At 41.1% G+C, this 27661-nt stretch overlaps 2 protein-coding genes across 2 annotated transcripts in view; one reads left to right on the top strand and one right to left on the bottom strand.

The window, feature by feature from the left end:
- LOC119651225 (putative glutathione-specific gamma-glutamylcyclotransferase 2) overlaps positions 1–7029 on the top strand; it is a 60350-nt gene extending 53321 nt beyond the window's left edge. Inside the window, exons 4-5 of the mRNA XM_038054695.1 lie at positions 729–807; positions 6272–7029. Coding sequence (XP_037910623.1) covers positions 729–807; positions 6272–6708 — 516 coding nt within the window. The 3' untranslated portion in view covers positions 6709–7029. The remainder of the gene's footprint in view (positions 1–728; positions 808–6271) is intronic.
- An 11531-nt stretch (positions 7030–18560) lies between these two features.
- LOC119652942 (26S proteasome non-ATPase regulatory subunit 13) lies at positions 18561–26403 on the bottom strand. Its single transcript, XM_038057331.1, has 7 exons — positions 26244–26403; positions 26033–26146; positions 25829–25964; positions 25441–25743; positions 19531–19622; positions 19191–19455; positions 18561–18825 (listed from the first exon to the last, which is right to left on the bottom strand). The coding sequence occupies exons 1-7, from the start codon at positions 26348–26350 to the stop codon at positions 18697–18699; spliced, it is 1146 nt and encodes a 381-aa protein (XP_037913259.1). The 5' UTR covers positions 26351–26403; the 3' UTR covers positions 18561–18696.
- Positions 26404–27661: the final 1258 nt, after the last annotated feature.

Below are 27661 nucleotides of genomic sequence, written 5' to 3'. Positions count from 1 at the left end.
TGTGTCTACGGTAAATCTTAATGTCGTTTTCACTCTTGTATGTATAAATAGAACTCGAGCAAAGCTAGTAAGAGAAATTTCACTTCAATATAATTCGTGGATGTAAGTTTTGTGGAACTCAGGTATAAGAAATGAAGTGAATAGGAGACACGTGGATTACGTGGGTCTTTTCAGCTCAACTCTCGGGGTCACATACGAGTTCTCGGTAACTCCACGTGCATTCAACCCTGGGAAAAGTCCCCAGGCCTAGGGCAGAAAGTGCCAGGACGTCACTCGTCCATATCTCGAGAATTTCGCCATTCCTGAGAAAAGAAGGGACACATCCGACGTAAGTGGTATTCTCGAGAACCGGCCAGAGCGCTCAGTAATGGGTTAGGAAAGAAGTTCAACGTCTGATTAACTTGGGCGGGGGGAATTCGTCATAATGGGGCTTACTTCGAAGAGACCTACAAAACCTTTTCCTCTCTACTAGACGAGGAAGAAGGTCATATGGATATTTTGGATTTTTCGTGATTAGGTTAAGATTTAAGATGATGTCCGCAAATACGAAAAGGGCTTCCTTTTGAACTGGTTTTCTTTTACACTCACTATTATACATAGGAAAGTGATTCACGTCACCATTTTCTCGAATGAATGATTTCGGAGAGGCCACTATTTCTTGTAAATACTATAATCCATCAAAATCAGATAAATGATTAACACGTAATTTCTATATCTTTATATTCCAGGGTATAACTTGGGGCTGTGCGTATAAAGTGACTGGCGATAGTGCGTTAGAATATCTGAAGCAGCGGGAGTGCACCCTAGGTAAGACTAGTCAATGATTAGATAACTTCTGTACCTCCACACTTGAAGTAATATCGACACATTTATCCCGAAAAATGTTAACTACAGATTGCTTGTCGGTAGTTTTTGTAAGAAGATTGTTATTCAATAAATTGTTGAAACAGCGTAGCAAAGTGAACATGCGTTGCGGCAGGTTATAGTGAATGGCGGAATGTTTACAAGAATTTTGCATGTCTGTGATGACCTTCGGTAAATTTGTTCAGAGAATTAAAGAGAAAAATTACGCAAATATTATTTAAAAATAAGAAACGTAACAGGCTTTGATGTTTTCTGCGCTATTATCGGTCTTTAATTATCTGTTTATGCAAAGGGTTAGTATGTGCTCGTATATACCATTGATCCTCTAATCAGGTTAACGAACAATCGAATTTCTTAAGTGGCTTACCTTTCACTATGAATTCAGTGAAGGTGAAAATATGCCATCAGTTTGTTTGCCTGGTCAACTGTTATGCATGTTCACATGTTTAGCAAGTAGTATTTCAACGACTTGAAGGGACGGTAACCTAAGGTTTTCAAAAGGTTGCAATTTTTTTGCTATTTATAAACAAATAAAACCTAATTTTGTAAACAACATATGCAGGAAATGTCGTAGAAGCGACTCGTAAAATGTAGTTCGTAAATGATCGCAGTGCGAAAACACTATGTATAAAAAAATAAATAAATATTTCGATGTAATCCAATTCGTAACAAAAAAAAATTTAGGGTTTAAATATTACTAAGTGCATTGGATGAGTTGCCAGAAGCTCTTGGATAAGGTCACTGTGCCCCAAAAGGTAACTGCGTCCCAGAAACATACCCGTGTACTGGTGGTCGGCCGAAATTGCAAGCATACGCTCAGCGCGCAAGAAGCCAAGACAAGGTAACGCTTAGAACCACAGAGTATAAGAGTGTGAAAAAGGAATTCCGCCACAAAATCAACAGGCAGAAGGCACGCTGCCGGCAGGAGCTAATCAACGACATGAAGAGGTAGTCACGGGTCCTCGGGTATAAGCTGGTTTCCAAAAAACTCGGTACCCATCGGCTAGTGTGTTCTATGGAGGCAGCTAAGGTGGAAGAAATCTTACAGAGGCTTTTTTCTGGCCACAACATCCGAATTGACACTGTTGATCAAGAAGGGAGTATTGAGGAATGCCCACTCTTCGCTGCAAAGAAATTAGAAGAAGCGGTCTTGTCCATGAAGGACAAAAAGCATCAGGATCAGACGGTATTGCCAGCGAAGTATTGAAAGTCGTATGTAAACACCTGCCGGGCTTGCTACTCGGCGCATTCAACGCATATTTGACAGCAGGTGTTTTCCCTCCCCGTGGAAGGTTGCGAGACTTGTGGTGATAAGCAAGGGCAAAGGAGATCCAAGGGCGCCATCAGCGTATTGTCCGCTCAGTATACTGAACACAGCGGGGCAGTTGCTTAAGAAGCTCATCAAGCCACGACTGATTAGCGCAATACATGCTGTGGGAGGCTACTCACTAACACAATATAGTTTTAGAGCGGGGCGATCCATAGCTGATGCCATTAAGCAGTTGACCCAAGCGGTATAACTAGCTGAGGCACAGTGGTGCTTCTTGTTACCCTCGATGTAAGAAACGCCTTCAATTCTGCGAAGTGGTGCCACAGACTTGAGGCGCTGGAGAATCGTTTTCATAGCCCAGGTTTCCTATTGCGGATCTCGAGGGACTATTTAAAGGACCATGCCCTACTCTATGAGACCCGAGGACAGCGCCGAATAAAGGTGACATCTAGGGAAAACTCGGGAATCTATCTTTGGTCCGGACCTTTAGAACGCATTATACAATAGCCTTCTACGACTTCAGATGCCTGATGAATCGCATCTAGTCGGACACGCTGACGAAATTGCTGCACGCACGGTTGGGCAAGCTCACCGCACACTGGAAATGGTGATGCGGCGAGTGAGCAGATGGATGCCTGAGCGTGGATTCTCCCTTGCTCTGGAGAAAACTGAAGTCGTTGTGCTGACCAAGAAGAAGGTTCCACAGTCCTCCCTATTCAGGTTGGTGAAACCATGGTCTTGTCGAAGCGGGCAGTGGAATACCTCCGCATCATGAGAGACACGAATATGAGCTTCTTCGATCAGATACGCAACACTGCAGACAAGACTGCGGCTAGAATGTCTACGATTTACCTAATGTCCAACGTCGCAGGTCTCTTATCCATCTGTACAGCTGTAATGATGATAGTGGAAGTTATTCCGATCGCGACGAGGGAAATAAGAAAGCTGTTGCTTGTGAAGAGAGATCCCGTACTGTCTGCGCATACAGCAACCTTGGGAAAGACGTGCGGTCGTGGTTCAATCGAAAGCACGGTGAGGTTGACTATTCCCTAACTCAGCGGCTCAGCGAGCACGGGTATTCTGAATCTCACCTGCAAACAACCGGGAAATCAAGGTCGCCCGACTGTATCTATAGCAAGGACGTGATGAATGATGCCTGCCACATTGCTGCTTAGTTTCGAAAATACTGAAGTGCTACTTGGTAATGATTAGGAAATCTGTGGTTGTCACTCCTGTTTAACAGGGAAGCTTGACAAATTTCTGAAATGTCTCTCACGGGGGAATGCGTTGCTTCGACGGTATCTTGGTGCTTAAAAAATTGGTCTGCTCCTCTGATAATCCATGGTGGGCCCTGCCACGATTGCAAGAGGGGTTTCTTCGGACCTTTGAATATGAGAACTCATTTACTATCATGGCAACTTCTATGACCCTGTCTTAACTCGTTTAGGAAATTATATTATATACTTGCTCATTATTGTATTATAAGTCGAAGAATTCGCCTGGCTGTGCATACACCACCCTTGCAGCGGTTGTGGCAAAAGTCTTCCTTCCTTGTGAGAATACCTAGTACCATAATAGGTGATACTTTGGCTTAGTGGCTGTAATGGCTACTATAAAGGGGTTTAATTTTTGGAAAGCAGAATATGTTGCAAATATACTGTATAACTCTTACACCAACGATTTTAGACATCAGTAGTTGCTGTGTGAATCACAATTATGTATTTTAGACAAATTCTGATTTTTATTCTGGAATTTTAATGGAAAAAGATTGCGATACTTGCTTGTTTTTTTCTTTTACAATTTTGTCATTTTAATGTTTAGAAAGGTAAAATTACAATCGTGTTTCGGACGATAGAGGTAAATACCCAGAAAAAAAGATGTGATCTTTTTAATATTTTTGTATGTTATTATGAAGGTCTTAAATTATTATACAAAATTAAATTTGAAATATCGCGTCTTTTTGCTGTGACTTGGTAAATATTTTGAATTTTTGTCTAAATTTCCTATAGAAATACAACATATTCTGCTTTCCAAAAATATATGATAGAAAAAATCTGGAAACTGTCACATGCTTAGTGGTTGTTTGCGCCAACCAGGTGACGGAATTCTTGAAACAATATTAGAGCGAACTTGGGTTCCTAGCTGATGGCAACAGAAAGTACTGCGAAAGAAGGCGAAGCTCCTTAGGGGTGAGGACATAGAAACTGGACGCATGGATGCGGAACTTTAGGTGGAACAACTATGCCAAAACCTCTTCCTTTCTACTGGCAAAATTACTTGGTGGTACTGAGAAGTAGAAATCTCAGGAAATCAACCAGACGACTTCTAAATTGTGCTTGTAAGAGCAATAAGACTGAAGTGAAACGTTTCTTCAGGGATGTGGGACTGGAAGGCAAAAGGCGAACTTGAATGCTGTGCAAATTTACTGAGTGGGACTGTCTACCATAGATGCAGTAGTTGCTTGGCTTCCCAGTCCCTTATGATTATCACTGCTGCAGGTTTGCAAATTCCAAACATAGTTTCTGGTCTAGATTGGTATCCCTTTCTTGCAAGTGTGTCCAATTTCCCATTGCCGTCAATTCCTTTATGTTGTTATGTTGATGGTACTTCCTTTTCAGTTGGGAGATGTTAAAATATTACTGAAGTTCAAACGCCAATTAAGATAAGGTTTGAGCTGATGCAAGACTACCTAGACTACGGATTTTATCAAGCATTTACTTCCTTCGTTGATTGTCCCTAACACACTGGCTTATCGCATACACTTCTGTCTGGATTACAATGATGTATTAGTTTGTTATATTTCCGATTTGGTCCATGTATCCCTACCTCTGTTCAATCTTCCGTTTTTCACCATATGTGTTCCATAAAATCTGTGTTTTCAAATAGATTCCTCTCCAGGAATTGGAGTTCTGTCTTATTAATGAGGTTTCCACTTTAGTGTCCAGAACATTGGTAACATGAAATCACTTCCTCTTTTCCAAGTTGGATTTGTAACTTCGTGGATGAAAAATATCTCATGTGTCACAAGTGCTCACATCCCATTTATTTGCAATCTATATGTTGCAAGCTTCTCCTCTCCCTTAACTATAAGCAGAGCATACGGAACGAGCTGTGAGAGCTTTTGTAGGAATTTTACAATAATCGACATATCCCTGGTCATAATATTGTAGGGCCAATAGCTCGTCTCTTACCCCATTTGCGTTTATTTCAGAACCTGGACTTCTGGAAGGATTTCTAGAAATTCCTTCCCAGTTCTTGTGATCCTTCGGGTTTCTGCAATGTCCCGGCAAAACCTTCGCTAAACCTCCACTTCTTTAGGCTAGGAGTTTCTAGAGGCACATTCCTTTTAGCAATGTATCAATTTCAGTGGCATTCCTCCCGCTTTTCTGTCCTTTGTGCCTTATCAAATAATTGTCGTGTTTTCCATTGTACGTTAGCAGTGTAGTAGCTCCAGCATTTAGTTTGTTGGTTCTTACTTGCCAGCCAAGAACTATTTTCATAACATGCTCTATGAAGCCTGTTTGCAAGCGCCTCGATATATTTGATTTTAACCCAAGTTTTAACCAAGTTCTTCACTCTCTCCATTCCAATATCCAGATTTTGATGGTAGTACTAGTGCTTCCAGTTTGTGTTGTGTGGATTTCGATATACATTTTCTGTATTATAATTTTTGTGACCTGAATGCGACTCCATCGCACACCACGTTTCAAATCAACTATTCAGATTAACTGGTAAATTGCTCCTTGTGTATCATTACTATATTTCTGAAAGTCAAATAAGACATGCCTAGATAACCTTAGGAGCCTTCAAACGCCTCCCATAGTTGAAGTTGATACCCAATTGGTTCCTCTGCAGTTATCTTAATCGACTAACTTGATTGATATGATTCTCCTCAGGACTGTAATTTTCTGATGTTGATTTGGTGTCAGCCGGATTTGTTGTGTAAATTTTTTGACGTATTTCAGAGCCATTTCTTTGTTCTGGAGCTTTTCGATCGCAAATCGGATAGCTGGAGTAGACTTATTTACTTGTTGTCTGGGATTCACATACCTGACCGCAGTTCTAGTTAAATCACTACATTTGCCCTAGGAGTTCTTAGCTCGCAATTTCTCACATATTGTTTTTTATCTCTTTCAGGTGGCTATGTGACCATTGACACGAAATTCTTCCCTCGAGTCGCCGTGGAAAATTCAGACATATGCGGCGAAGCTTTCCCCGTCCTAGTATACATTGCTACCGACAAAAACGCCCACTGGCTCGGTGAAAATTCAATTAGTAGTATAGCTCAGCAAATTGTTGATTCGTCTGGTCCTAGCGGACATAATGTAGAGTATGTTCTCAAATTAGCAAATTTTATGAAAGAGGAGATTTCTGAGGCGTATGACGAGCATCTTTTCTGCTTAGAGAAAAGTGTACGAGATATCCTGGATGAACGCAAAATACCTCTTCGATCTGTGATGGGCGCTGCTCCGCAAAGAATTAGACGCGATTCGCATGAAGAAATTCAACGACCCACCACCTTTGAGTTTACGTCACGTGTACCAGAAACAAGATTGCGCTGTCTTAATATTTAAGATAACTCTGTCTTGCTAATGTTAAGATTTGGAGGATTCATGAGCGTTTGTTAGTGATATTTTGATTGAGAGGCTTTATGCTAATAACTTATGGATCACAGCTATTTCTAATAAGAACAATTTGAAGTCATGAATGCAGATGATTTTTTTATCTTTTAAGAGTTAGCCGAGCTGTTCTAGTAATAAGCATTTTATTTGATAGGAGTTAGGGAAACTATGGTATTTTGACCAAATTTCTGAAATATATTAATTGCAAATAAATATAAAACTTCAAAGCTTTATGATGTAACCGTGAAATTATATTATATAAGACAATGGCTGATTTTTATACGAACAAATAAATGTTGAAAACATGAACATTTGTTTACTATTAAAATATCCAACATTTCCCACAAAAAATTAAATTTGTATTTCAGGATCTCTGCAAGGTTTTGAACGTTTTCATATATACCAAAAACCTGTTCGTTTCGTAGTAAATGTTTGCAAATCCAAGGACATTCGATCAATAGATCAAATGAGCCACCTATGGCAGTGTGGATTGAAATTATGACAAGAAATCTTGCCAGGACGAAACGATTACAGAAATGAGAAACTAAATTACGATACAAGTAAAAATCTGTAAACGGTGAAGAGAACTGCGGTTGAAAGTTGATAACACGAATTTCACATAAGAGCCCCAGAGAGAAGTCTGAGCGCTTCAAAATAATAATACTCAAAAAAGTTTCGATATCTATGAAACTGTTGAAACCAGGTAAGACTGTAGTGTTAATCGAACTTCACGAGCTGCACATTAACACTGCATAATATGCACCTGGTCCCTCATGGGCACGTGAATTTGGTTAAATAATGATTTGAAAAAATTACGTTAACATGGCATGGGACATAGATTTCTAGCTGCTACATCAGTGAAAACTGTTGGGGGCGATAAAATATTATACAAGACAGAGAAAATAGGGATTCATTAGATAAAAATTAATTGAAAGTGAATCATGAAATACTAAAATTAATCATTAGATACTAAAATTAATTGAAAGTGAATCATGAAAATTGATCGAGTTTCCAAAAGGAAGGAAGCTGATCCCAAAGTACTTCCACTCCTTTAATATGGTCTACCCGCCTCCTTCTCCAAACTTAAAACCATTTGGTTAAGTTGAGAAAGCAAACAAATGGCTTAATCGGCACGGAAAATGTCACCGATAACAAGAAGACATAATATTGACGGCAGGATACAACCCTTTCAACTTCAAATTCCTCCGAAATTTCACCTCGTTCCAGCACGCCAATACCCCTCGCGCGTATAACCTTCTAAATACACTCTCTATTCACCTTGTCTATGACTTTCTCGAAATCAGTGAAACGGAGAATAGAACTGCAAAATGATCCGGCGTTAATGTGGTCAGTGCAGGAAGATTCAGAGCGGAAACCAGCTTTCGAAATATTCCTTGATACGTTCCAGGATTATTGCAGTGTGTGCCTTTTTCAGTATTTTAACGACCATCGCCTTCTTTCACTTTCTGGAAAAAGTTTTGGATTCGTAGTGTTTCCGCGTAAATAGAAGTAGCAGTAGCAGGACTTACAACACCAACGACTTTACTCGACTCGAGCACATTGTTGGCAGATATGATTTCACTTCTATTTAAAATAGCAGTCCATAAGTGACACGGTAACTACCCATTTCATCTATAAGAGATGAAGGTCCTGGTGGTTCAACGTGAGTACCTGTCGTGTAGGTGTAATCCCACGATTCTTTTCGGACACGGATTGATTGATTGGTCTCCACACAATCAAGGACCCACCATAACTGGCACGGCGGTACTGGTTTATACTAAGGGGTACGGCGCCCGACTGTACAGCACGACTACATGCTTGAGCCTAAAAGGACGACTACCCGCTTGAGCCTAAAAGGAACTACGCCCGCGATATGGGCACAACCGGCATGAAACACCCTTTTAACTTTCTTTACAGTTAATTCCTATGAGAATTATTAAGCCAAACATTGTGAACATGAATCATTTTAATAGAATTTCTTTAAGTGAACTTTGATCATTTGCATGCGCGTAATATTTAGACTTTTGTATTTTAACTTTAATATTTTGTGTCACCGTATGCTCGTTAGAGGCAGAAGAGAGTCTCGCTTCATGTGTTTCTTTTCTGCCCCTAACTCATGGCACACTTTTCTCGCCGGTCCTCCACTCCCGTGGCGAGCTCCGCAAAGTGGATAGATCTGCGCCATCTATTCGTTCGCATTCGCAACATTCGAAATAAATTTCGAATGCTGCGAATCCTGCCGCGCCACACCCTCAAGGGGGCAGACCGCAAATAACCGGACCAAGAGCATAGCCTCCAGGAATTCTCCTAAAACATATACTCTCAAAGAGCCATCCCGATTTCCACGGTACCAGATAACCTCCGGTGAGGCTTCGTGCCAAGAGTCACTTCAGAGAAATCCCATGTAGACTCGGGTCTGATCACCCTCCTCGAGTACATGGGGAAGGCACTCCTCAATCGGTTGACTGGAATCCATTTACAAGAGATGGAACTTCGCCGGTTTTTATACTATTGGGAACGGTTGTGAATGCTCTTTCCACCTATTCTGGAAAGATTATTATTTTCGGAACCCTCTCCTTCTCTGACAAGGGTAATAATAAATTACTTTTTGTTACGGCACATACCACGCTGATTTCGCACAGTATTGGAACTCTAACGTGTCACGTTCGCCACTATTTGCCTCCAAGATTCGGCAATTAGCCAGGTCTTGTGACGCCGTTTTAGTATTGTATTGTGACCGCCAATATCGCGTTTCCTCATTACATGTCTGAGCAAAATGTTAACAAAGCTAACCTTGGCATTCTGGTCAACCATCATGATCACAAGATCACCGTTGGGAAGCCTCTCCTCGACTGCATTCAATTGTTTATAGAAAGCCCCCTTCTCCATCATATCGGAAGTCTCCGTTGGTCCTCATTCTGGACTGGAAGGAATCTCGCAGGCAATATTCTGCCGAAACCGCCCCCAAGTAATGACGACGCGCCTTGCGATTGCCGTAGGCATTTATCCAACACTAGATTCAGGTTTACTCTATTGGAATAGCTCTTAAAAAGACATAATTTGAAAGCGGAAGGAGTTAATATTATAAAATGTAAACCTGAAGCAGTCGAAGTGCACTGTAAGTGGAAATTGGCAAATTATCCCATTTTTATCAAAGGGGTGGTCTCATTACCAAGAAATACTCTTCTAAATAAAGACCAATTACTTTTTGATATGGGAAAGATTACGGGGGAAATTTAGATAATTTTTGTAAAAATATAGTCATTCATTCATCACATGATTGACTAATGTTGTACTGTTTTACAAGGCAGAAAAATTATTCGAAACAATTTCGCATACCGTATGTTCTATGCTACAAAGATGCCGTCAGCAAGCTGTGAAGGAGATGAAAATCGATAGTCTGACGGGGACCGAAGATCCCCCTACATGAACAGACAATAGATAAATCGGTAGAATTCAAAATGCGGCTCCGCTGATCATCCTCCGGTGGGAAGAGATCGCACCAATACAGAAGCCTTGGATTAAAAGATGACGAACACTAACGAGCTCCAAAACAACAATTTATTTCGCAGTACTAGAGAGTCTGATCCGTTTCTAACAGGAGCAGAGCACTTCCCCTCTCAGGTTAAGAGGAGGTCCCTGATATCACCCTATTGACAATAAAACTTTCAGGGTAAAAAACTGAAGAGTGTCTTATCAGAGATCCTTCTCATATCACAGCTAAATGTTTTTTAATCTGAATCTCACTGTAGAGGTATCTTACCATTTCGAAGGCCTCAGAAGAATCGACTGGAGAAATTTTGATCAGGTTATCGAAGCCAAACTTATAAGTGCTTCTAATGGTGGCACGAGAGGCAAACTAGATTTTACAGTCTCATACCCAGCAAAACACAGCCAAAAAGCAATGTAACTTTGGTGGAACAGAGATCTGTCCACTCTCAGAGAGTCAACCAGGAAAATCTTTAACATTTGCTACAAGAATGAATTAGACTACCTGAAGAAATATAGGTCAGTCATCGGAAAGGAAGCGGTCCTGACAAGAGTATTATCAAAACTTCGAAACTACACTCGCAGGCACAGTTAGCCGTCCACCTATATAATTCGTCCTGTTTGTTTATGTTAACTATGGCTGATCAACTGTTTTGCTTTTTTTGTCAAGTGGGTACTCTTGCAATTAATTAAAAATTAATATCGTTATTTCCTTTCGTAAACTTGTGTCACCGACTGGTTTTTGCAATTGTGTTACTTTATTAACCTTTCTCGTTCTATTCTGCTATAGTGAGCGAATATTGTTTAATTTGAGTTTGTAGTTGTTTGTGACTGTAAAAAGTGTCACTCGATGCAACTGGTGAAGCTAGGACAGTGGCTTTAATTTACGTCGCATCGTTCGTACACTCGGTGTGCCTCGTACTATGGTACGCAATGCCATCAGACGATTTCGGAAGACAGACTCATTCGCCCACAGGCAAGGTTAAGGCCGACATCGATGCACATCAACTCGAGATGACCGCTTTGTTGTCAGCAACATGTTGAGAAATCGCTTTTGCAAAGCTACTGGAGCTCACATGCGTCTTTTGGAAGTGTGTGAAATGTCAGTGGGAGTGAATGTACCATTTGAAGAAGACTGGCAGAAATAAATCCGAGGGCTTTTAGCCCAATTCGCGTCCCACAACTCCTCTCACAACACCGTACAGCTAGACTTGCTTTTGCAAGAAACGCTGACGACTGTGAAGAAATGGAAGGATGTCCTGTTCTCGGTTGAGAGCAGAATAGCCCTAAGAGATCCAAATGGACATCAGCGTGTCTACAAGCGCCGAAATGAAATATTTGCTTCATGCGATATATCCGGAAAAGTAGGTTACCAGGGAGGCTACATAATGGATCTTATTGTGATCGATAGAGGCTGTGTGACCGCTCAAAGATAAGTAGAAGATGTTCTTTAAGACCATATCATATCTTTCGCGCCATTCATGCGAGATAACGCACGTTGCCACTGAGCACCTTAATGAGGCCGGGAATCAAGGGTTACCATGACCGGCACGAAGTCCGGATCTTGACCTAATAGACTCATATATGGTTTTACGCCCAAATAGTAGTTTCACCTGCCCAGTTACCATATCTGTTGAAAAAAACCAATTCAAAACGGTCATTTATTAATTATGATGGTTTAAAAACTGAATTCTCACAAAGCAAAAAAGGAAAAGCGATGATTGGCTGATATTTCATGTGACGTTACTGAGCGAAGAATTCGAATCTTATTTACGTGAAAGCGTACGGTTTAAACTTTGTTACTTGTTGCTTGTGAAGTAATCAGTGAGTTTTCAACAGAAAAGTGAGAAATTGTTGGGTGACAATTTTTCAATTTACCTTGCGTTTCGGCAGTAATGGTAAGAAGCTATATAGTAAATCCTGGCAAGTTCAACGTCCCAAAAACAAAAAGTTGTCAAAACGGAAAGTTGAATATATTGTTTGCCGCATATTAACTATACTAAATAGAATAGTAGTATTGTAATGTCGATTATGATCTTTGTCCATCGATTGCTTCCAACACATTTGCATTTTACAAGCGTGAGAAATTAAATTAATGCAAAACTTCACCATATTGTTTGTATGTTTACACGGCATTGGCGGAAATAATGCCCGAAAACAGTGCACAGGAAACTTCACTCGCATCTTTACCTGGGCATCAATAAAACGTACGTACATCAAAGATTCGCAGGCCGCAAAAAAAGGATTTGCACTGAGCGGGATTCGAACCGTGGACCGGTTGAATATTCAGTAGGATGTCTTCTCTTGTGACTTAATTTGAATTAGATTCATATATCTTCTGCTTTCTACGTAATTTTCTCTTCTCTGAGGTTTTAAAAGTGTAATTTAATGAGAACTGCATAAAATTCTCAACATCTTCTATCAACTGAAACATCAAAAATGAATAATAGTAACAGAATTCTAAAATTCAGTCAGTCATATATTATTTATTAAGATGGTTTATGCTAACTTACATTGAAATGATCTTCACAAAAATATAAAGCCGACCGGAAAAAACCGGATTTCACCGGGCGATGGTGATCCACTTCTTACAATATTTTTCTTTCGGAGCAGTTAGAACAGCTTTCACCGCGATTTTTGTGGAGTTACATCCAACATTTCAAGTGCAAAATTCATTTCGACACTTTTATGAGTAATTGCTGTTGCGATTCTACTGAAGCTTCTTGACGCGACTTGTGACGTTACACAGCATGATGTGGACTTTTCAATTCCTTGGTTGAAATTTTAAATGCTCACAATTTCAAACAAATAGTTTTTTTTTTCAAAAAGTGTATATATAGAAGTGATTTCCGTCATTAGTGAAAATAAGGCGAGCAGTCAATTGAACATATTTAGGGCAACCTCAAAAGACATGTACGAGTAGGAATACCAGTCGTTACGACCCTAGGAGAGCTCAAGACAGCAGGCCAGAGGCATCAACACCCATTAATAACAGAGTTTTTTAAGTGTAACACTTTTTCAAAATATCTTTTTTTTGTAATTTTTATTGAATATATCTACAAAATCAATTTTTGATAAGCACCTTTTAATAAACGACTTTTTTTTTGCAATTTGGTCTAAAACAAAATCTTATCGCTTTACTGTCTGTCGATCTGTCACACCTTATATTTCAGACCCGGTTTCTTCTATCGATACGGTAGAAAGGTGGGACCTATGAATCTCTCGCATGCAGCGAGTAATACAGTTTCACCTTTTCCCTCCTTTTCAACGTGCCTCTCATAAATTATCCTTTAATTTTGACGATGTCTGCAAATTGAAAGAAATAAAAGGTGGACAATTCTGCAATACTCAATAAGTTCCTGGCCAACGAAATTAGAAATCCATTCTTTCTTAAAAAAGCTAAGGGTTCTTGGGCGGAATCATCTGGTAGCGAGGAAGACTGTGTCAGAACCAAGTTTGATGGTTATGCAATGCCAGTCTTTTGGAAAATCACCTAGAATGAAATCAGCTGCTTCTCTGCATATAAATTTGCCTAGGCGGAATAATAATAGTAATATTCTAAAAAAAGCAAGAAAGGGTCTTTCAACGGTCCGTAAGGATTTATCTAAGGTGCATTTCGCTCAAACATGTACCGCACTCCTGGAGACACGCATGTGCCGTTTTCATAATGAAAGCGGGCATACATGTTGAAGATCCTAGATCCACCTCTTTCGTGTTAAAGATCCTAGAACGCACTTAAGGATGATCATGGAGACGTCGCCGTTGTACAAATCTCAGTACACCTACCTGAAAGGCAAATCCGCAAAGACCTTCTTTTACAAAGCAATTTACAAAGTAGATCGATTGCTGACTACAAACAGAACACCTTAGCTGCCGTCTTTGGTATAGAACCATCAAGAAGCTCTCATCAAACTAGGGAGGAGTGTCTTACATAACAAATAGTATCAATGCTAGGAACGAGGATAATCCAATCTGATCTGAGAAGTGACCATTTGTCAGAGTTGAGTGTAGGGACGCTAAAGACGACTTGGTCATATTGGTGACATGAGTATTGTAGTGTCTGTGGCTTCTCAGTATACGCATCATTTGGTTTTCTTCGTTCTGTGACGAGCGGATGTGAGATTCGTTTCCTTGTATGCAGCATATTTCCTTTTTCCTACTCTTCAACATCACGATTACCCTCCTTTCAATTCATTATTTGCCATTTCACACAGTTAAGGAGATTTCAACAAAAATTCTGTGAAATTGATAATTATTTGATTTTTTTCAAGAGATGTGTGGTTGGAGTAATAGTGAAATAAAATGTGATATTTCTACGTATGAATATCAGAGTTATAAGTGTGAAATACTCCAGAAACAGATGAGAATGTGTAAAGTACTTAAAAGCCTAAATATTGAAAACACAAAATTCCGTCAATTTGTCTTTAATTCAAATGTTTCGTGCTCGATATTCAACCGAAATCTTTTCTCTTCTATAATCTTCTATATTAACCACGTATCTCTAATCGAGATCCTTTCTCATCTACTTTAAAGCGTAAAACTGGACAAGTGGAAGGGTTTCAAGCTAAACCTGTTTTGACACACACATGTATTATTGGAAGATCTGCGTTAAGATCCATTCCCAATTTTCTCATTTGTGTAGGATTGCAAGCTATGGCAACAAGTTAGTACGTCTACTAATTGCGTGTTACCATGCCCGTCCTACACATTTAACTAAACCTCTTCCATGACTTTTATGTAATTACATAGTTTTCATCCGATTGCGCATTGATAATCAATGAGTCGGAGACACTTTAACTCTCATTACACATTCCGAATACGAAATAAGTGAGAGATATAGAGCTCATAATTTGTCTCAGTTTTAGCTTTTTACACATTCGATTTCACCACTTAACAGAAGGTAACGTGAAAACATAAAATAAAATATCAAATAAAAGATTGTAATTTCATCCCTTTGGCACCAAACCTTAAAATCTAATATTCGAAGTTGACGTTGAATGACCTACAGAATTCGATGATTCCAAGTAACTAGAGTAAGTAATGCTGCAAGGTCTTAATAGGGAAATTAAGGTTGAAGACTCGCTCCCTTTAAATTTCTCGACAACTACTGCATCCGCTGAATAAAGCTCTTAGAGGCATTATTTGATCGGAGAACTCTGGCTCGCGCACTTTCAAAGGAACCGTTCCGGAGTATTTCAACATTTTTTTATGAAAAACAGTGGTGCCGGCTGTGGTTTCGATCATTTCATTTCTGTGATGCAATCTAACAAAGAGCGTTTTTGAAAAGAACTGTATTTTTTAAAATATCAGCATTTTAAATTTCAACCAAATTCCAAGGTATTGAGAAGCCCGCTTCATTGTGTTTGTCACAAGTTGCGTCAAAAAACTTCAGTAGACTGGCAACTGGCAGTTGCTCATTAAAACCTCAAAATGTCAAAATTAATTTTGCGCGTGAAATATGAAGAACGACGGTGAATTTCGCAAAAAAAAATGCTGAAAGCTTTTCCAGCTGCACTAAAAGGCCTTACTCCTAAGAAGTCCCCATCGCCCTACTAAATTGTTTCTTTGGAGTAATCCTGACTGAAATTTGAGAATCATTTCAATGTGAATTAACACTTTTTAAACTTGAACTCCAATCTTAATTGATAATACATGACTGCGTTAGTTTTGTGTCACTATTATTCATTTTTCATGTTTTAGTTGAAGGAAGATCTTTAGGGAGGTCGCATGGTCTTCATCCGGCCCAAGGTTCGAATCCCGCTCAATACAAATCAATTTTTTTGCGGACTGTGATTCTTCCAAAAACGTACATTTTATTGCCTCATAGGTAAGAATGTCAGTGAAGCTTTTTGTGCACCTTGTCTTCTTCTTAAAAAATATGTTTGAAACAATCGTAGGGGGCAGATATCGGCGTCAGCATTACAACACTATTATTCTAATTATTATAATTAATATGCGACAGACAACATACCGACCTCTGTGTTCCGACAACATAGCTGGTTACCATTGCTGCCGAAACGTAAGGGTAAATTGGAGGATTGTTTTTTTTTCAACTGATATGATAATTGGGCAAGGGAAACTACTACTTGGGCGTAAAAAATCATAGAGTGATTTTCTAACGTGGGGAGTCCATTGTATGTATATTTATGTATGGTTTGAACCGAGCTGTGTGAGAATCCCAGGATTCAAGGGAAGCCGAGAGGGATTTAGGTATAATATCTGTTGCCGACAATATTTTATGGGAACTACAACCACCATCGCGAGATGTCAAATTTCTTTGATTTCCTGAGTCACTAGGTTCACAGTTTACATCCTTCTCTGCGTATTTCTGCCCATTGTTGCTATTATCGCGGATAGCAACATCAATAATATACGCGGAGTGACTTGTCTTATCAACTAACATGACAGGCTTGTTGTGGTATGTGGTGCTCAGTTAGAACTTACCGGTCCCAACAAGCAGAACTATTGAGTATTGCTTGCCGTTCATACCGTGATTTGCCCATGTTTGTATGCAAGGTTTTGGTGAATTACCTTACATTCAGCATTATGCCTGATTGTGTATTGCACCGGTGCAATTACAGTGCAGCGAGAAATGAGATGTTTCAACGTCTCTAGCGCTGAACCACATATTCTACACTGTCCGTTTTCCACCCGCTCTTTCATTATGCGCTGAGTTTGTTCCCTGCTGTAAAAATAAGCGCGTAGCGACGCTACGTCATTCACGCCTCTTCCTCTGACGCCATGAATTCTTTTGTTGCATCTGCATAATTTTTTTTCTTTTTGAATTATAATAAAATGAATCAGCTTATTCGATTTAATTTGATGACTCTTCCTCTCTAGCTTGCAAGACTCACAGTAATCTAAACGCTCATCCTCCAACATAATGTCTTGAGGATGCCAGATCAGAGTGAAAATTCCAAAGGCCGTGCCCCTTGAAGATCTGAGGCAGGAGACGCATAAGGATCGGATCCTTCGGGGATCTTCCCTCTAGATCTGGTCCAGAGTTTCATTTTCTGCGGACGGTCCTTCACGGTCAATTTTGCCAACTTTTTAAGTTTGTGGGATATTTTTCCCTTCTTGGTGAATTCGCCTAAAACACATAAGTCATTACAATGTTTCCCTCCATTAATAGAGGGAGCATGTGGGCTGTAACAGAAATCCAATCAAAATAGAGCTAATGTTAGTTATCACTAAAGAATATACCGGAATTTCAAATCCAATGTCTAAATGTTCAAAAATTCTCACTTTTCTCTAATATAGCGCACCCTTGTGTAATTTAGGATCCTACGTTAGATCGGAGACTAAAAATAGAGCTGAGGCCTATATAGCCTTCTAGGCTTACAAAACGTTCGTGAGAAAGTGGAATTTCCGCACGAGGATTGTTCTTTGGATCTAGACAACCGAAGTCCATGACGGCCTCAAAGAAATCTCTGTTTGTTGGTAACCTTCGTGAACGGTTTAAGGCGGCGCTGGAGATTTGGTCCTACTAGATTCTGCACCCATGTCCTGCATGCAGCGGCCACGGAGGTAGAAGTTTTTAGCATCAAAACGGCACACCATAGCGTTAGAATGCACGAAGCTGCTAATTATATCTACCTACCCATTCTAAATAACCAGTGAATTGACAACTGCAGCTGCAGACTATATAATTGTGAAGAGGAGACAATCTGGCATGTAAGATCTGTATGCAAGATGCTGAGTGGAAACAAGCTGTTCTTATTATGTCATGTCTGGCTCAAGCAAATGCCTGTGTCTACGCCCGACAAATGTCCATGTCAAACAAATTTCTGTGTTTGTGTTTAACAATTGCCGGTGCCTGTCTCGGACAACAGACAGGCAAAACCCTGTGTATGAGCCGGACAAGGGTCTGCATTTGAATTGTACATACATTGCCATTTCCCCAGTACTTAAAGATAAACCTGTGAATTGGACATTTGCACGTAGAAACACCCTAACGATGCGATAAATCGTGACAAAACTAAGTTGTCCTTCGGAAAAAAAATGTACAGTATACTATCCGCATTATATCACCAAAGACAAGATATGACTTCCTTCTCCTCGCCAAATCCTCTTTGGGGCTTAGGACATTTATTCAGTGTCGTTTATTTTTTTCCCCAGTTTCATTTTGAATGAAATTATGAATCACTTCCATTATCTTCACACTTACTGCCTTCATTCATAAAATCCACAGCAACTCTACCTTAACTTTCGCTACTTCTGGGTTTCAAACAAGGTAACAGGTAAGGTTCGTGGACCAATAAACAATTTCAACGAGTGAATTTCAATTACAACTTTGCAAAGTAAATAAATTTCTGTTTTCGTCATAATTACTGAACTAGATTTATTCAGAATTATTACAAAAAAGATGAACAAAAAATTAGTTCTGAATTTAGTAAATCCCTCGAATTTACGCAGCGTACATTATACAAATCGAAACGTATCTAATTTATTCTAATTAATCAATATTTCACCAGCACGTGCTTCCATCAACTGCTCCATCGACGTAATAGATTGCATCCATGTATCTAACGTTGAGGCCATCGTGATTACTTGCGTTTTGTCTAAGACGCGCGGCTGAACCTGCACGTATGATAGGAAAAGATAATGTAATGCGATACTGTAAGTTGCATGCTTAATTTAACATATTCAGTGCCGGTTTTTTATATTTCTTAGTAATGAAGTAATGTAGGTATTCAAAGGTCTGATAAAGGCAAGTGTTTTATTAGAGCTATTTCGTGTTAGCAAAATTCCTTGGCTCTAAGCTTCATTTGTTCAGCGAATTACTTTGAATACGTTAAAAAAGAATAGAATGATTTTTTGTTAAATAAAGATATGGAGCCACTTTAGAACGTTTTGTTTCTACCTTTTCTGGCACTTTCATAGCGAAATTGCTCCTAATATCGTTTTAGATGAAGAAAATGAAAATGAAATCGAATATTACTCACCCAAGACATATTAACAACACCGGCAACCTGGTCAATTGCACCGCGTACCAATCCCTGTGCTAACGCTTTCATAATCAGAAGCTCAACTTCTTTCAGGGGCAATTTTGTTTCTGTTGCAATTTCTTCGAAAGAAATGGATCTTTTGTTCGCGGGTCGCTTAAATGTCATTTCCATTAAGCACAGTAATGAGATCTTCTGACGCAACTTCAATTCTTGCGCGGCCAAATCAGGTATTTTACTCCACGTTGGTTTCATTGCCATGAATCTGTGATTGGATTTTTGAAATTGGATGATTAGATAATTTTTTTATTGCAAAAGAAAAAAGGAATTTGGCAATTACTTTGTAATATCACCGGCGTTGAATGCTTTCAACAACTCTACAAGCCATTCGTTCTCGGTGCCGCTTAATGACTCAATGATGGGATGCGTGAGCTGAAAGGAAAATATTTGAAGTCGTTACGAATTACGATGCTAATTACAGAGAACACTAGGAAAGTGTGGAAGTTTAGAGGTTTCAGAGAAAAAATTAGAGTTTGCAGAGAAAAAATTGCTCCAGTATCTAGGGCTACAAAATTGGTATGCAAAGTTGCGATGAAATTTACACTAAACATATTGAAGAGAAAATCAGTGGAATTACTTGGAAACCTTATTGTATTTTTTTCTAGAAGAAATAGGGAGAGGCATGTAAATATCACGTTCTCGCCCATAATGACATAGGCTCGCTTGAATACTTGTCACTCTTATTTGAAGATTTCTGCGTCTCCATTCTGAATGCGTTTAAAACTTAACGAATACAAATTTCGAATAACATTTCCTATTATCCCGCGATCATTATCACGGTCAGTTCAGAAACAGTGCGGTATGCAGAGGGCACCTGCAAAGCTCCCCGTCTCTATACTTGCGCGGGGCGCTTACGATATACCTCTTTCTCAAGAGCGTCAGTCCATACCTCCGCCTCGTAGAGCAGGACAAACTGCGTTGAACTCATCACGAGACGTCGCCTGCTCAATATTTGCCATTAGCCTACTTACGGCGGAAACTCCAGTTGCAACCTGTTGCTTTAATTTGCTCAAAAAAGTTCATCTTTGAGTCAAGAGTCAGTCCAAGATACTTTGCCGTTGGTTTTGACTCGATCATTGTCTTGTCGAACGATATGGGATGCAGGGTCGGAATTCTCTCTTTGGTCAGGATGACTCTCCGGCAGCGCGTATCACTTCAGCGAGTCTACTTCTGATGAGCTTGTCGGGCACTTTCCCAGCAGTGTTAAACATACAAAATGGGAGGTATGAAGATGGCAACTCAGGGTTCCCTTCTCCTTTGCTTATCAACGCAAGCCTCGCCACCTTCCAACGAGAACGGAAAATGCCCTCTTTCAGGCAAGCGTTAAATTCACCAAGCCTATATTGGAACACCAGCTTGTATACCTCTACTGGGACACCATCGGGTTCTGGCGCCTTCTTGTTTTTCATAGAGAAGAAGGAATGCCTGCTCCAACTCTTTTCTTCTCCGCGCCAGCGTCATCATCCCGTACGAGGTGCGCAGGGAATAGTGCCCGTACAATGCGAAGCATCTGCTCGGTCTTAAGTGAACACGGTTTCCGCAGAGCCCCCACTTATCGGGTTACCAGCTTGTAACCGGTCCCCATTTAGCGAGTAGCGAGCTTTGCTCCTGTTTATTGCACTTTTGGGTGATCTGTATTGTCATTATGCCTCCACGCCTCCTCCGGTTTGTTTAGACGTCGTGTTAGGCGGTAGAGTCTGAGACACTCCTTTCGGAGCTCTGCAATTCCTGCCGTCCACTTATACATAGAAGGTTTGCCACGTCTCGATGCCATTCTGAGCATGAAAGTTCCGCAGGCCGTCGTTATCAGATTCATAGCTGAAGTTACAACAATATCAGCTGCTCCCAGAGTTTTGGCAAACCTCCCGATGTTCACCTTTGCGACGTTCCATACATAGAAGGAGCGCCGGGGTAGCGCACAACGAGAGTTAGTGTCATCTACTTCGAAGGCAATGTATTTATGGTTACGTCTGGAATGCTTCCCTCGCAGCCTAGGCGCCGGAACATTGAGGTGGATCCGGTGTTTAAAATTTCAAATCCTGCTCTCGTCGCTATTTCGAGAATTCGTTTCCCTCTGGCGCCTGCATGAGGCATACCCCAATTAAGTGTCCTGGCATTGAAGTCACCCCCGACTAGGATCAGCCGCTCTGTGCACAATATACCGTCCTCCAGAGCATCAAGTCTGTGTCAAAAGTCCGGTATCGTCTCATTTAGTGTTCGACACTTAAAAATGTTACTCTTAAACACTGAATCCAGACAAACCTTTCCCCTCGGCATTGAGCCACCCCGAACTCAGATGCAGCGATTTCTGATATTGTGCCATGTGATATGGTGCCATGAAGCCGGGTCCTTATCTCATTGCTGCTCACTGTTGAGCACTAAATCAGCTTTAGTCTCCGCAGCGAACTGGGCTAGCAACTCGTGAGCGGTTGGACTCTGGAGCATATGGATTTGCAGGATGCGAATCATGTTGGCCTGGTCCTAACTCTTTCCAGTTCTGTTCTGAAGACTGGACACTGCCCCAGTCGCAATCTGCCCAACGTTCTCATCAGACACGTCACGATCCTTGTATAGGACGCAACAATCCTTTTCGTTGCAGGTGTTCGATTTATGGCTTGCCTGGCCGCATGTTGTCCTCCTTTCAGGTGCCCGAAAGCTTGCAGACGTGTGACGATAATCCAAACATCTGTAAAATTTGGTTGGGGCGGCCCGGCTTCGTATCCTACACAGCCGACCACAACTCCTACCATGGTGACGTTTTGGCCTCGGGAACTCGTAGAGGTGATACCAATCCGGCGATTGGTTACTTCCGGACATTCACGTTTGATGGCCTCTTCGTTCCTCTCTGTAAGACAGTCAAAGTCTCGGATTTGCAGCGAGCACGTGGATTCCAGACTAGAAACCAAAGCTTTCTCTCCCAGAAGCCCCTTACTGCTTCAGAAAATGTACCTTAATTTGTTATCGTCATCATCAACGGCGCAGCAACTGGTATCCGATCTAGACCTGCCTTAATAAGGAAATCCAGACACCCCGGATTTGCACCGAGGTCCACTAATTCGATATCCCTAAAAGCTGTCTGACTTCCTGACTTACACCATCGTTCCATCTTAGGCAGGCTCTGCCTCGCCTTCCATTTCTACCATAGGTATTGCCCACATAGACTTTCCGGGCTGAATCACCTGTTGAGCCGAATTTTATCTACAACTAAACGGTCATGGTATCGCTCATAGATTTCGTCGTTATGTAGGTTACGAAATCGTCCATCCTAATGTAGGGGGCAAAAAATTTTTCGGAGGATTCTTCTTCCGAACGCGGCCAAGAGTTCGCAATTTTTCTTGCTAAGAACCCAGGCTTTCATGGAATATACAAGGACTGGCCAGATCACAGCCTTGTACAGTAAGAGCTTTGGCCCTATGGTGAGACGTTTCGAGCGAAACAGTTTTTGTAAGCTGAAATAGGCTCTGTTGGCTGACAACAACCGTGCGCGGATTTCCTCATCGTAGCTGTTATCAGTTGTGATTTTCGAACCTAGATAAGAGAAATTTTCAACGCCCTCATTGTTTGTTTATTGTTTTCGTTTGACCAGTGCGATTCGATGTTGTTCGTTCTTTGGTTTTTGGCGCTGACGTTGCCACCATGTACTTCGTCTTGCCTTCATTTATTGCAGTCCGAGATCTCGCGCCGCCTGCTCGATCTGGATGAAGGTAGACTGTACATCTTGGGTTGTCAGTATCGTCAGCGTATGATGATAGGGCATCTCCTTGTCTTAGACCGTTGTTGATGTTGAATGGTCTTGAGAGTGATCCTGCTGCTTGTATCTGGCCTGACACATTGGTCAGGGTCAGCCTAGTCTGCCTTATTAACTTGGTCGGGGGACTGAACTGGCTTTACTGTCATAGGCGGCTTTAAAGACGATAAAAAGATGATGCAACTCATGTCCATATTCCAACAGTTTTTCCGTCGTTTGCCACAAGGAGAAAATCTGTTGCTGATTTACCTAGAGTGAAGCGTCGTTGATATGGGCCAATAATGATCTGAGCGTATGGGGCTATGCGGCCTAGCAAGATAGCGGAGATGGTACCCAGCAACGTGATACCTCCATAATTGCTGCACTGCGTGATATCCCCCTTTTTATGTATGAAACAGATAATGCCTCGTTGCCAGTCGTCAAGGATTGATTCGCTATCCCACACCTTGAACATTAGTTGATGAACCACTTGTTGTAATTGGTCGCCTCCACAATTTAACCAATTCGCCTGTAATTCCATCGGCTCCTGGCGACTTATGGATTTTAAGCTGGTATATTGCACGGAGTGTTCCATGTATGTTTGGTGGTGGCAGCATTTGCCCGTCGTCTTCAGTTGGCAGGACCTTCAACTGGCCGATATTTTGGTTGTTGAGCAGTTCATCAAAATACTCAACCCAGCGCTCCAATATGAAATCTCCAAGTATGATATTGATATCATACTTGGGATAGACTTTGAGCGTCCGCTCAACTTCCTCGTAGAAGGTATCCTTCTCCGACTCTGCAGTCTCCTCTGTAGAGGTGTGCACATTTATGGATCTTATATTTCCAAATTTGCCTCGCAAGCGCAGAGTGCATAGCCGTTGGCTTATGTTTTCAAAGCCGATAACAGGTTTCATTTTTTGGCTGACTGAGAAACCTACTCCGACCACATGGTTTGCTGGATGGCCGCTATAATATATAGTGTAGTGGCTCTTCTCCAAAACGGTCCCTGTCCAACGCATTTCCTGCAACGCTGTGACATCAACCCTATATTGGGACAGAGTATCGGCTAACTGCTTGGCAGCGTTTCATGAGAAAATGCACAAACCGTTATTCCGTTGTCGTTGCCGGGTTCGTCGTTGTAAAGTCCATCCTGTCCGAGGCTCCTTTCTGTAGGTTCGTAACGTTGGTTTTGCGTGTAGGATTGTCAGCCCTTCCCAACCCCCAACCGGGAGGACCAGTTGGTATAACTTGTTTTTAGGCGCGGGAGACTCGCCCTTCATCTTTCTCCGTCTGCAGCTTTCGTTAAGAAAGAGCTCTCACACTCACCGCGTGAAAGTATAGATAGGATTTGGTAGTAGAGCTGTGGGTGTGTCGCAAGAATTCTCGCTCGAGTTGGCAAAAGCGAACATTCACAAAATTTAAGCGTTCAATTTTTTGCCACATCTTTTGCACTCGTAGCCAAGAATGTTCGGTATTCGGCTGTGACTTAAAACCCATTTTTCTTATTTCAGAAGAATACGCTACTGCTCAGATCACCCATTAGAAGTAGAATATTTGTGTGTTAACAACATGACAAAACAACTCCATCAATAAATCACGACTGAAGCAATCCGTTCATGGAAGGTCCGTGGCTCAACTCACATATTCGAATCGTAGTGGGCACTGGATAGGAGACTAGAACTTTGAGACCGTAGATAACTTTTCCCATCTGGGGTCGAAAATCACCCGACCCGACCGATACCAGCTACGATAATGAAATCCGCGCACGTTTGTTTGCAACCAGTAGAGCCGCCCGAAACGTCCCACCATAGGTTAAAGCTCTTACTATGCATGACTATGATCTTGCCAGTCCTCATGTATTCCTCGGAGAATTGGGTTCTTAACAAGATTGCGAACTCTTGGCCGCGTTCAAGAGAAGAATTCTCCGAAGAATTTTTGGCCCCTACGTGAGGATGGACGATTCCGTATCCTACATAACGATGAAATCTATGAGCGATACTATGACCGCCTGGTTGTAGATAAAATCCGGCTCATTAGGATACGGTGAGCGAATCACTTAATTCGTATGGAAAGTCTATAAGGGCAAGATCTATGGTAGAAAAGGGAGACGAGGAAGATCCTGCTTGAGATGGAGCGATGGCGCACGCCAAAGCGTAGGCTGCTTCTAAGGATACCGATTTGGTGGACCTCGGCGCAAAACCGGGATGTTCCTCATTAAGGCAGGCATAGACCATATACCGACTGTTGCGCCGTTGATGATTATGATGAGTATTCAGGACGGTCAGATGCATTTCCCTTTCCGGTAGCGTTATCCAACTACGCACATTATCTGCCACCCTTGGCGCCATATCTTTCAATTTCTCTGCCTTTCCCTCTAGCTGAATACAAATGGCGCTACGTGCGAGTATTGCAACTTGTTGATAGTAGCTTAACAAATTCGAAGGCAACATTGACACTCACCAGTTCTCCGATATTGTAGATTCCTTCTCCTAACAGGGCAGCCAGTCCAAGGAAAAACGCTTGCTGCGCCCATTGGTCCCGGGGATACTCATCCATCGAACAGCCCAGAAATTGCAGGCCACAACGGTAGTAATCGGCATGTTGGCCAACGCGCTTGTAGTACTGCGATGCGAGCATGTAATACTTTCCGTGGACGGGAGTAACGTTGCCTGCCTCTTCCAGAACCTCCTTCAATTCCAGAATAATTTTTTTCACGTTATCCAAGTCATTTAGGTGATCCAAATAGATGTTTCCCTGCAGTACCTGCAAGACGAGAAGTAAAGTTATTTCTATCCAAATGACTTGTACAGAAATCTCTCAGCCAATTGGAATATCAACCGCGCTTTACCTTTATGTACCAAATTGCCTCCTCGCAGATTTTCACCTTCTCCTTGAGCTTTTCTAGAAATTGGACGGCCTCGTTCTTGTCGCTGATATGATCGACGACCACTTCCAGGATTTCAACGAGTCCATAAGGATTGATCCTGCAAAAGGAATCTCATTGAAATGTTAAGAGTTCAAACTAATTTTCCTACTTTCTCCGGTTACTTACTTAGTCTCAAAGGATGAAATGAAATTCTGGTAAAGCTTCAGCAAATCGTCTTCATTCTGCAGCGACTCATGCCTGACAAATTTTGTCAGTTTTATTGTCAATTCATTCCACAACCTGGAAAAGAGCAGACACAAACAAATGGAGGTCACGTCTTGTAGCGGAAAATGTAGAGAAATCACAGAGAACTAGTGCATATCAAATGTGTACTTACTTCTCATTATAAAGGTCCTCGATTTGTGTCCACTCGGCGGCAAGTTCTTTGTTGGGAGTTTTCTTTTGTGTAGCCAAATAGGCTGAAACATTCTGACCGGACGCCATCACGATGACTTTTGCAAAATGTCAATACATCGGCGAAATTTTAGGTTAGTTGGACGGCAGTGACTAAATGATGCTTTGTCGAGATAACTTCACTGAGTACGTTCAATGATAAACGGGATTATTTAATTCATAGGAGGGAAAATCGCTGAATCGGTTATAATACTAAATTAGCTGTCTATCCTCAACTGTAATTTTAAAATGATTGAACAGCAAAATGAAGAATGATATAAAAATGTTACCGTATGTTGTGTGAATTCAACGGACTTTACGAATTGAAAGGATAACTACAAAGCCAGTTGTGAGACTCATTTTCATCGCAATTCAAGGACTTTTTTGTATAATGTTCCCAAGTCAAGGTACTCATCGATACGAATTGGGACTATTGATGAGAAATGACCTGAACTCTTTGATGTTAGAGAAGTGTTTACAAAATGGCAAGAATATCTTGTGTACTCTCTGCGAGGTGTAATTAGCAGTTTTTAAAAGTTTTGTCTAGAAAACAACTTGATCCTTTCTTGTACATAATAACATTGTCGAGGGAAGCCGCACTGCGTCCTAAAACAAGTATTATATCCCTTTACTGGTTATAGTATACCTATAAAGTATAGTGTATCGTTTAAACCTAAAACCAACAGAAACTTTATTATGTTCCTTGCTTCCAAAAGTTTCAATCTAGCATCTATTAATTAAATATTCTCCAAGGTACCTAATTTGCACAAGCGCTCAACACTGTCCCAGAACGGGTATCGAGGTTTCATCACTCTCCTCTTTTTGGTGATGTTCAACCAATTGTTCGTATCTCCCCATGAACATCCTGGACTATTGCATTCCTTGAAAGTTCGCCCAGTTCTCATTGCCCCAATGATGCACACGGAAGCCAGTCTTTGAAGTTTGTGTAACTCCCTGGCCGTTGTGCTGAGTTCAGTTCTGTCTGCCCAGATCAACCCTTTGGTAATCATTGGCCTTACTATTGCAGCGTATATCTAATGCAGCATTTTCGGGGTGCATCCCCATTTTTCCCTGCTATACACCTTTTCCGGAGTAGTTTTTGATCTTGTGTAATGACCAAATATTTGACCTCTATTACTCGTTTCACCTACGTGCCATGTAATCTGTCTAGATTTTGCCACATGGGTATCCTCATATTTGTCACAGTTTAAAAAAATATCATCAACGTAACCCTGAACCTGTATACCAGTGTTTGATAACTCTCCGACGAGTACCAACTACCATGCTCCACATTAATGGTGATAATACCGCACTTGTCGACATATCTATTTGCCGACTCTCTAACATTCCGACCACCCAGAA

Source organism: Hermetia illucens, chromosome 3, assembly GCF_905115235.1.
Source record: "Hermetia illucens chromosome 3, iHerIll2.2.curated.20191125, whole genome shotgun sequence".
NCBI classification, from domain to species: domain Eukaryota; kingdom Metazoa; phylum Arthropoda; class Insecta; order Diptera; family Stratiomyidae; genus Hermetia; species Hermetia illucens.
The sequence above is the reverse complement of the archived record's forward strand: the minus strand, read 5'-3'. Positions and strand labels throughout refer to the sequence as shown.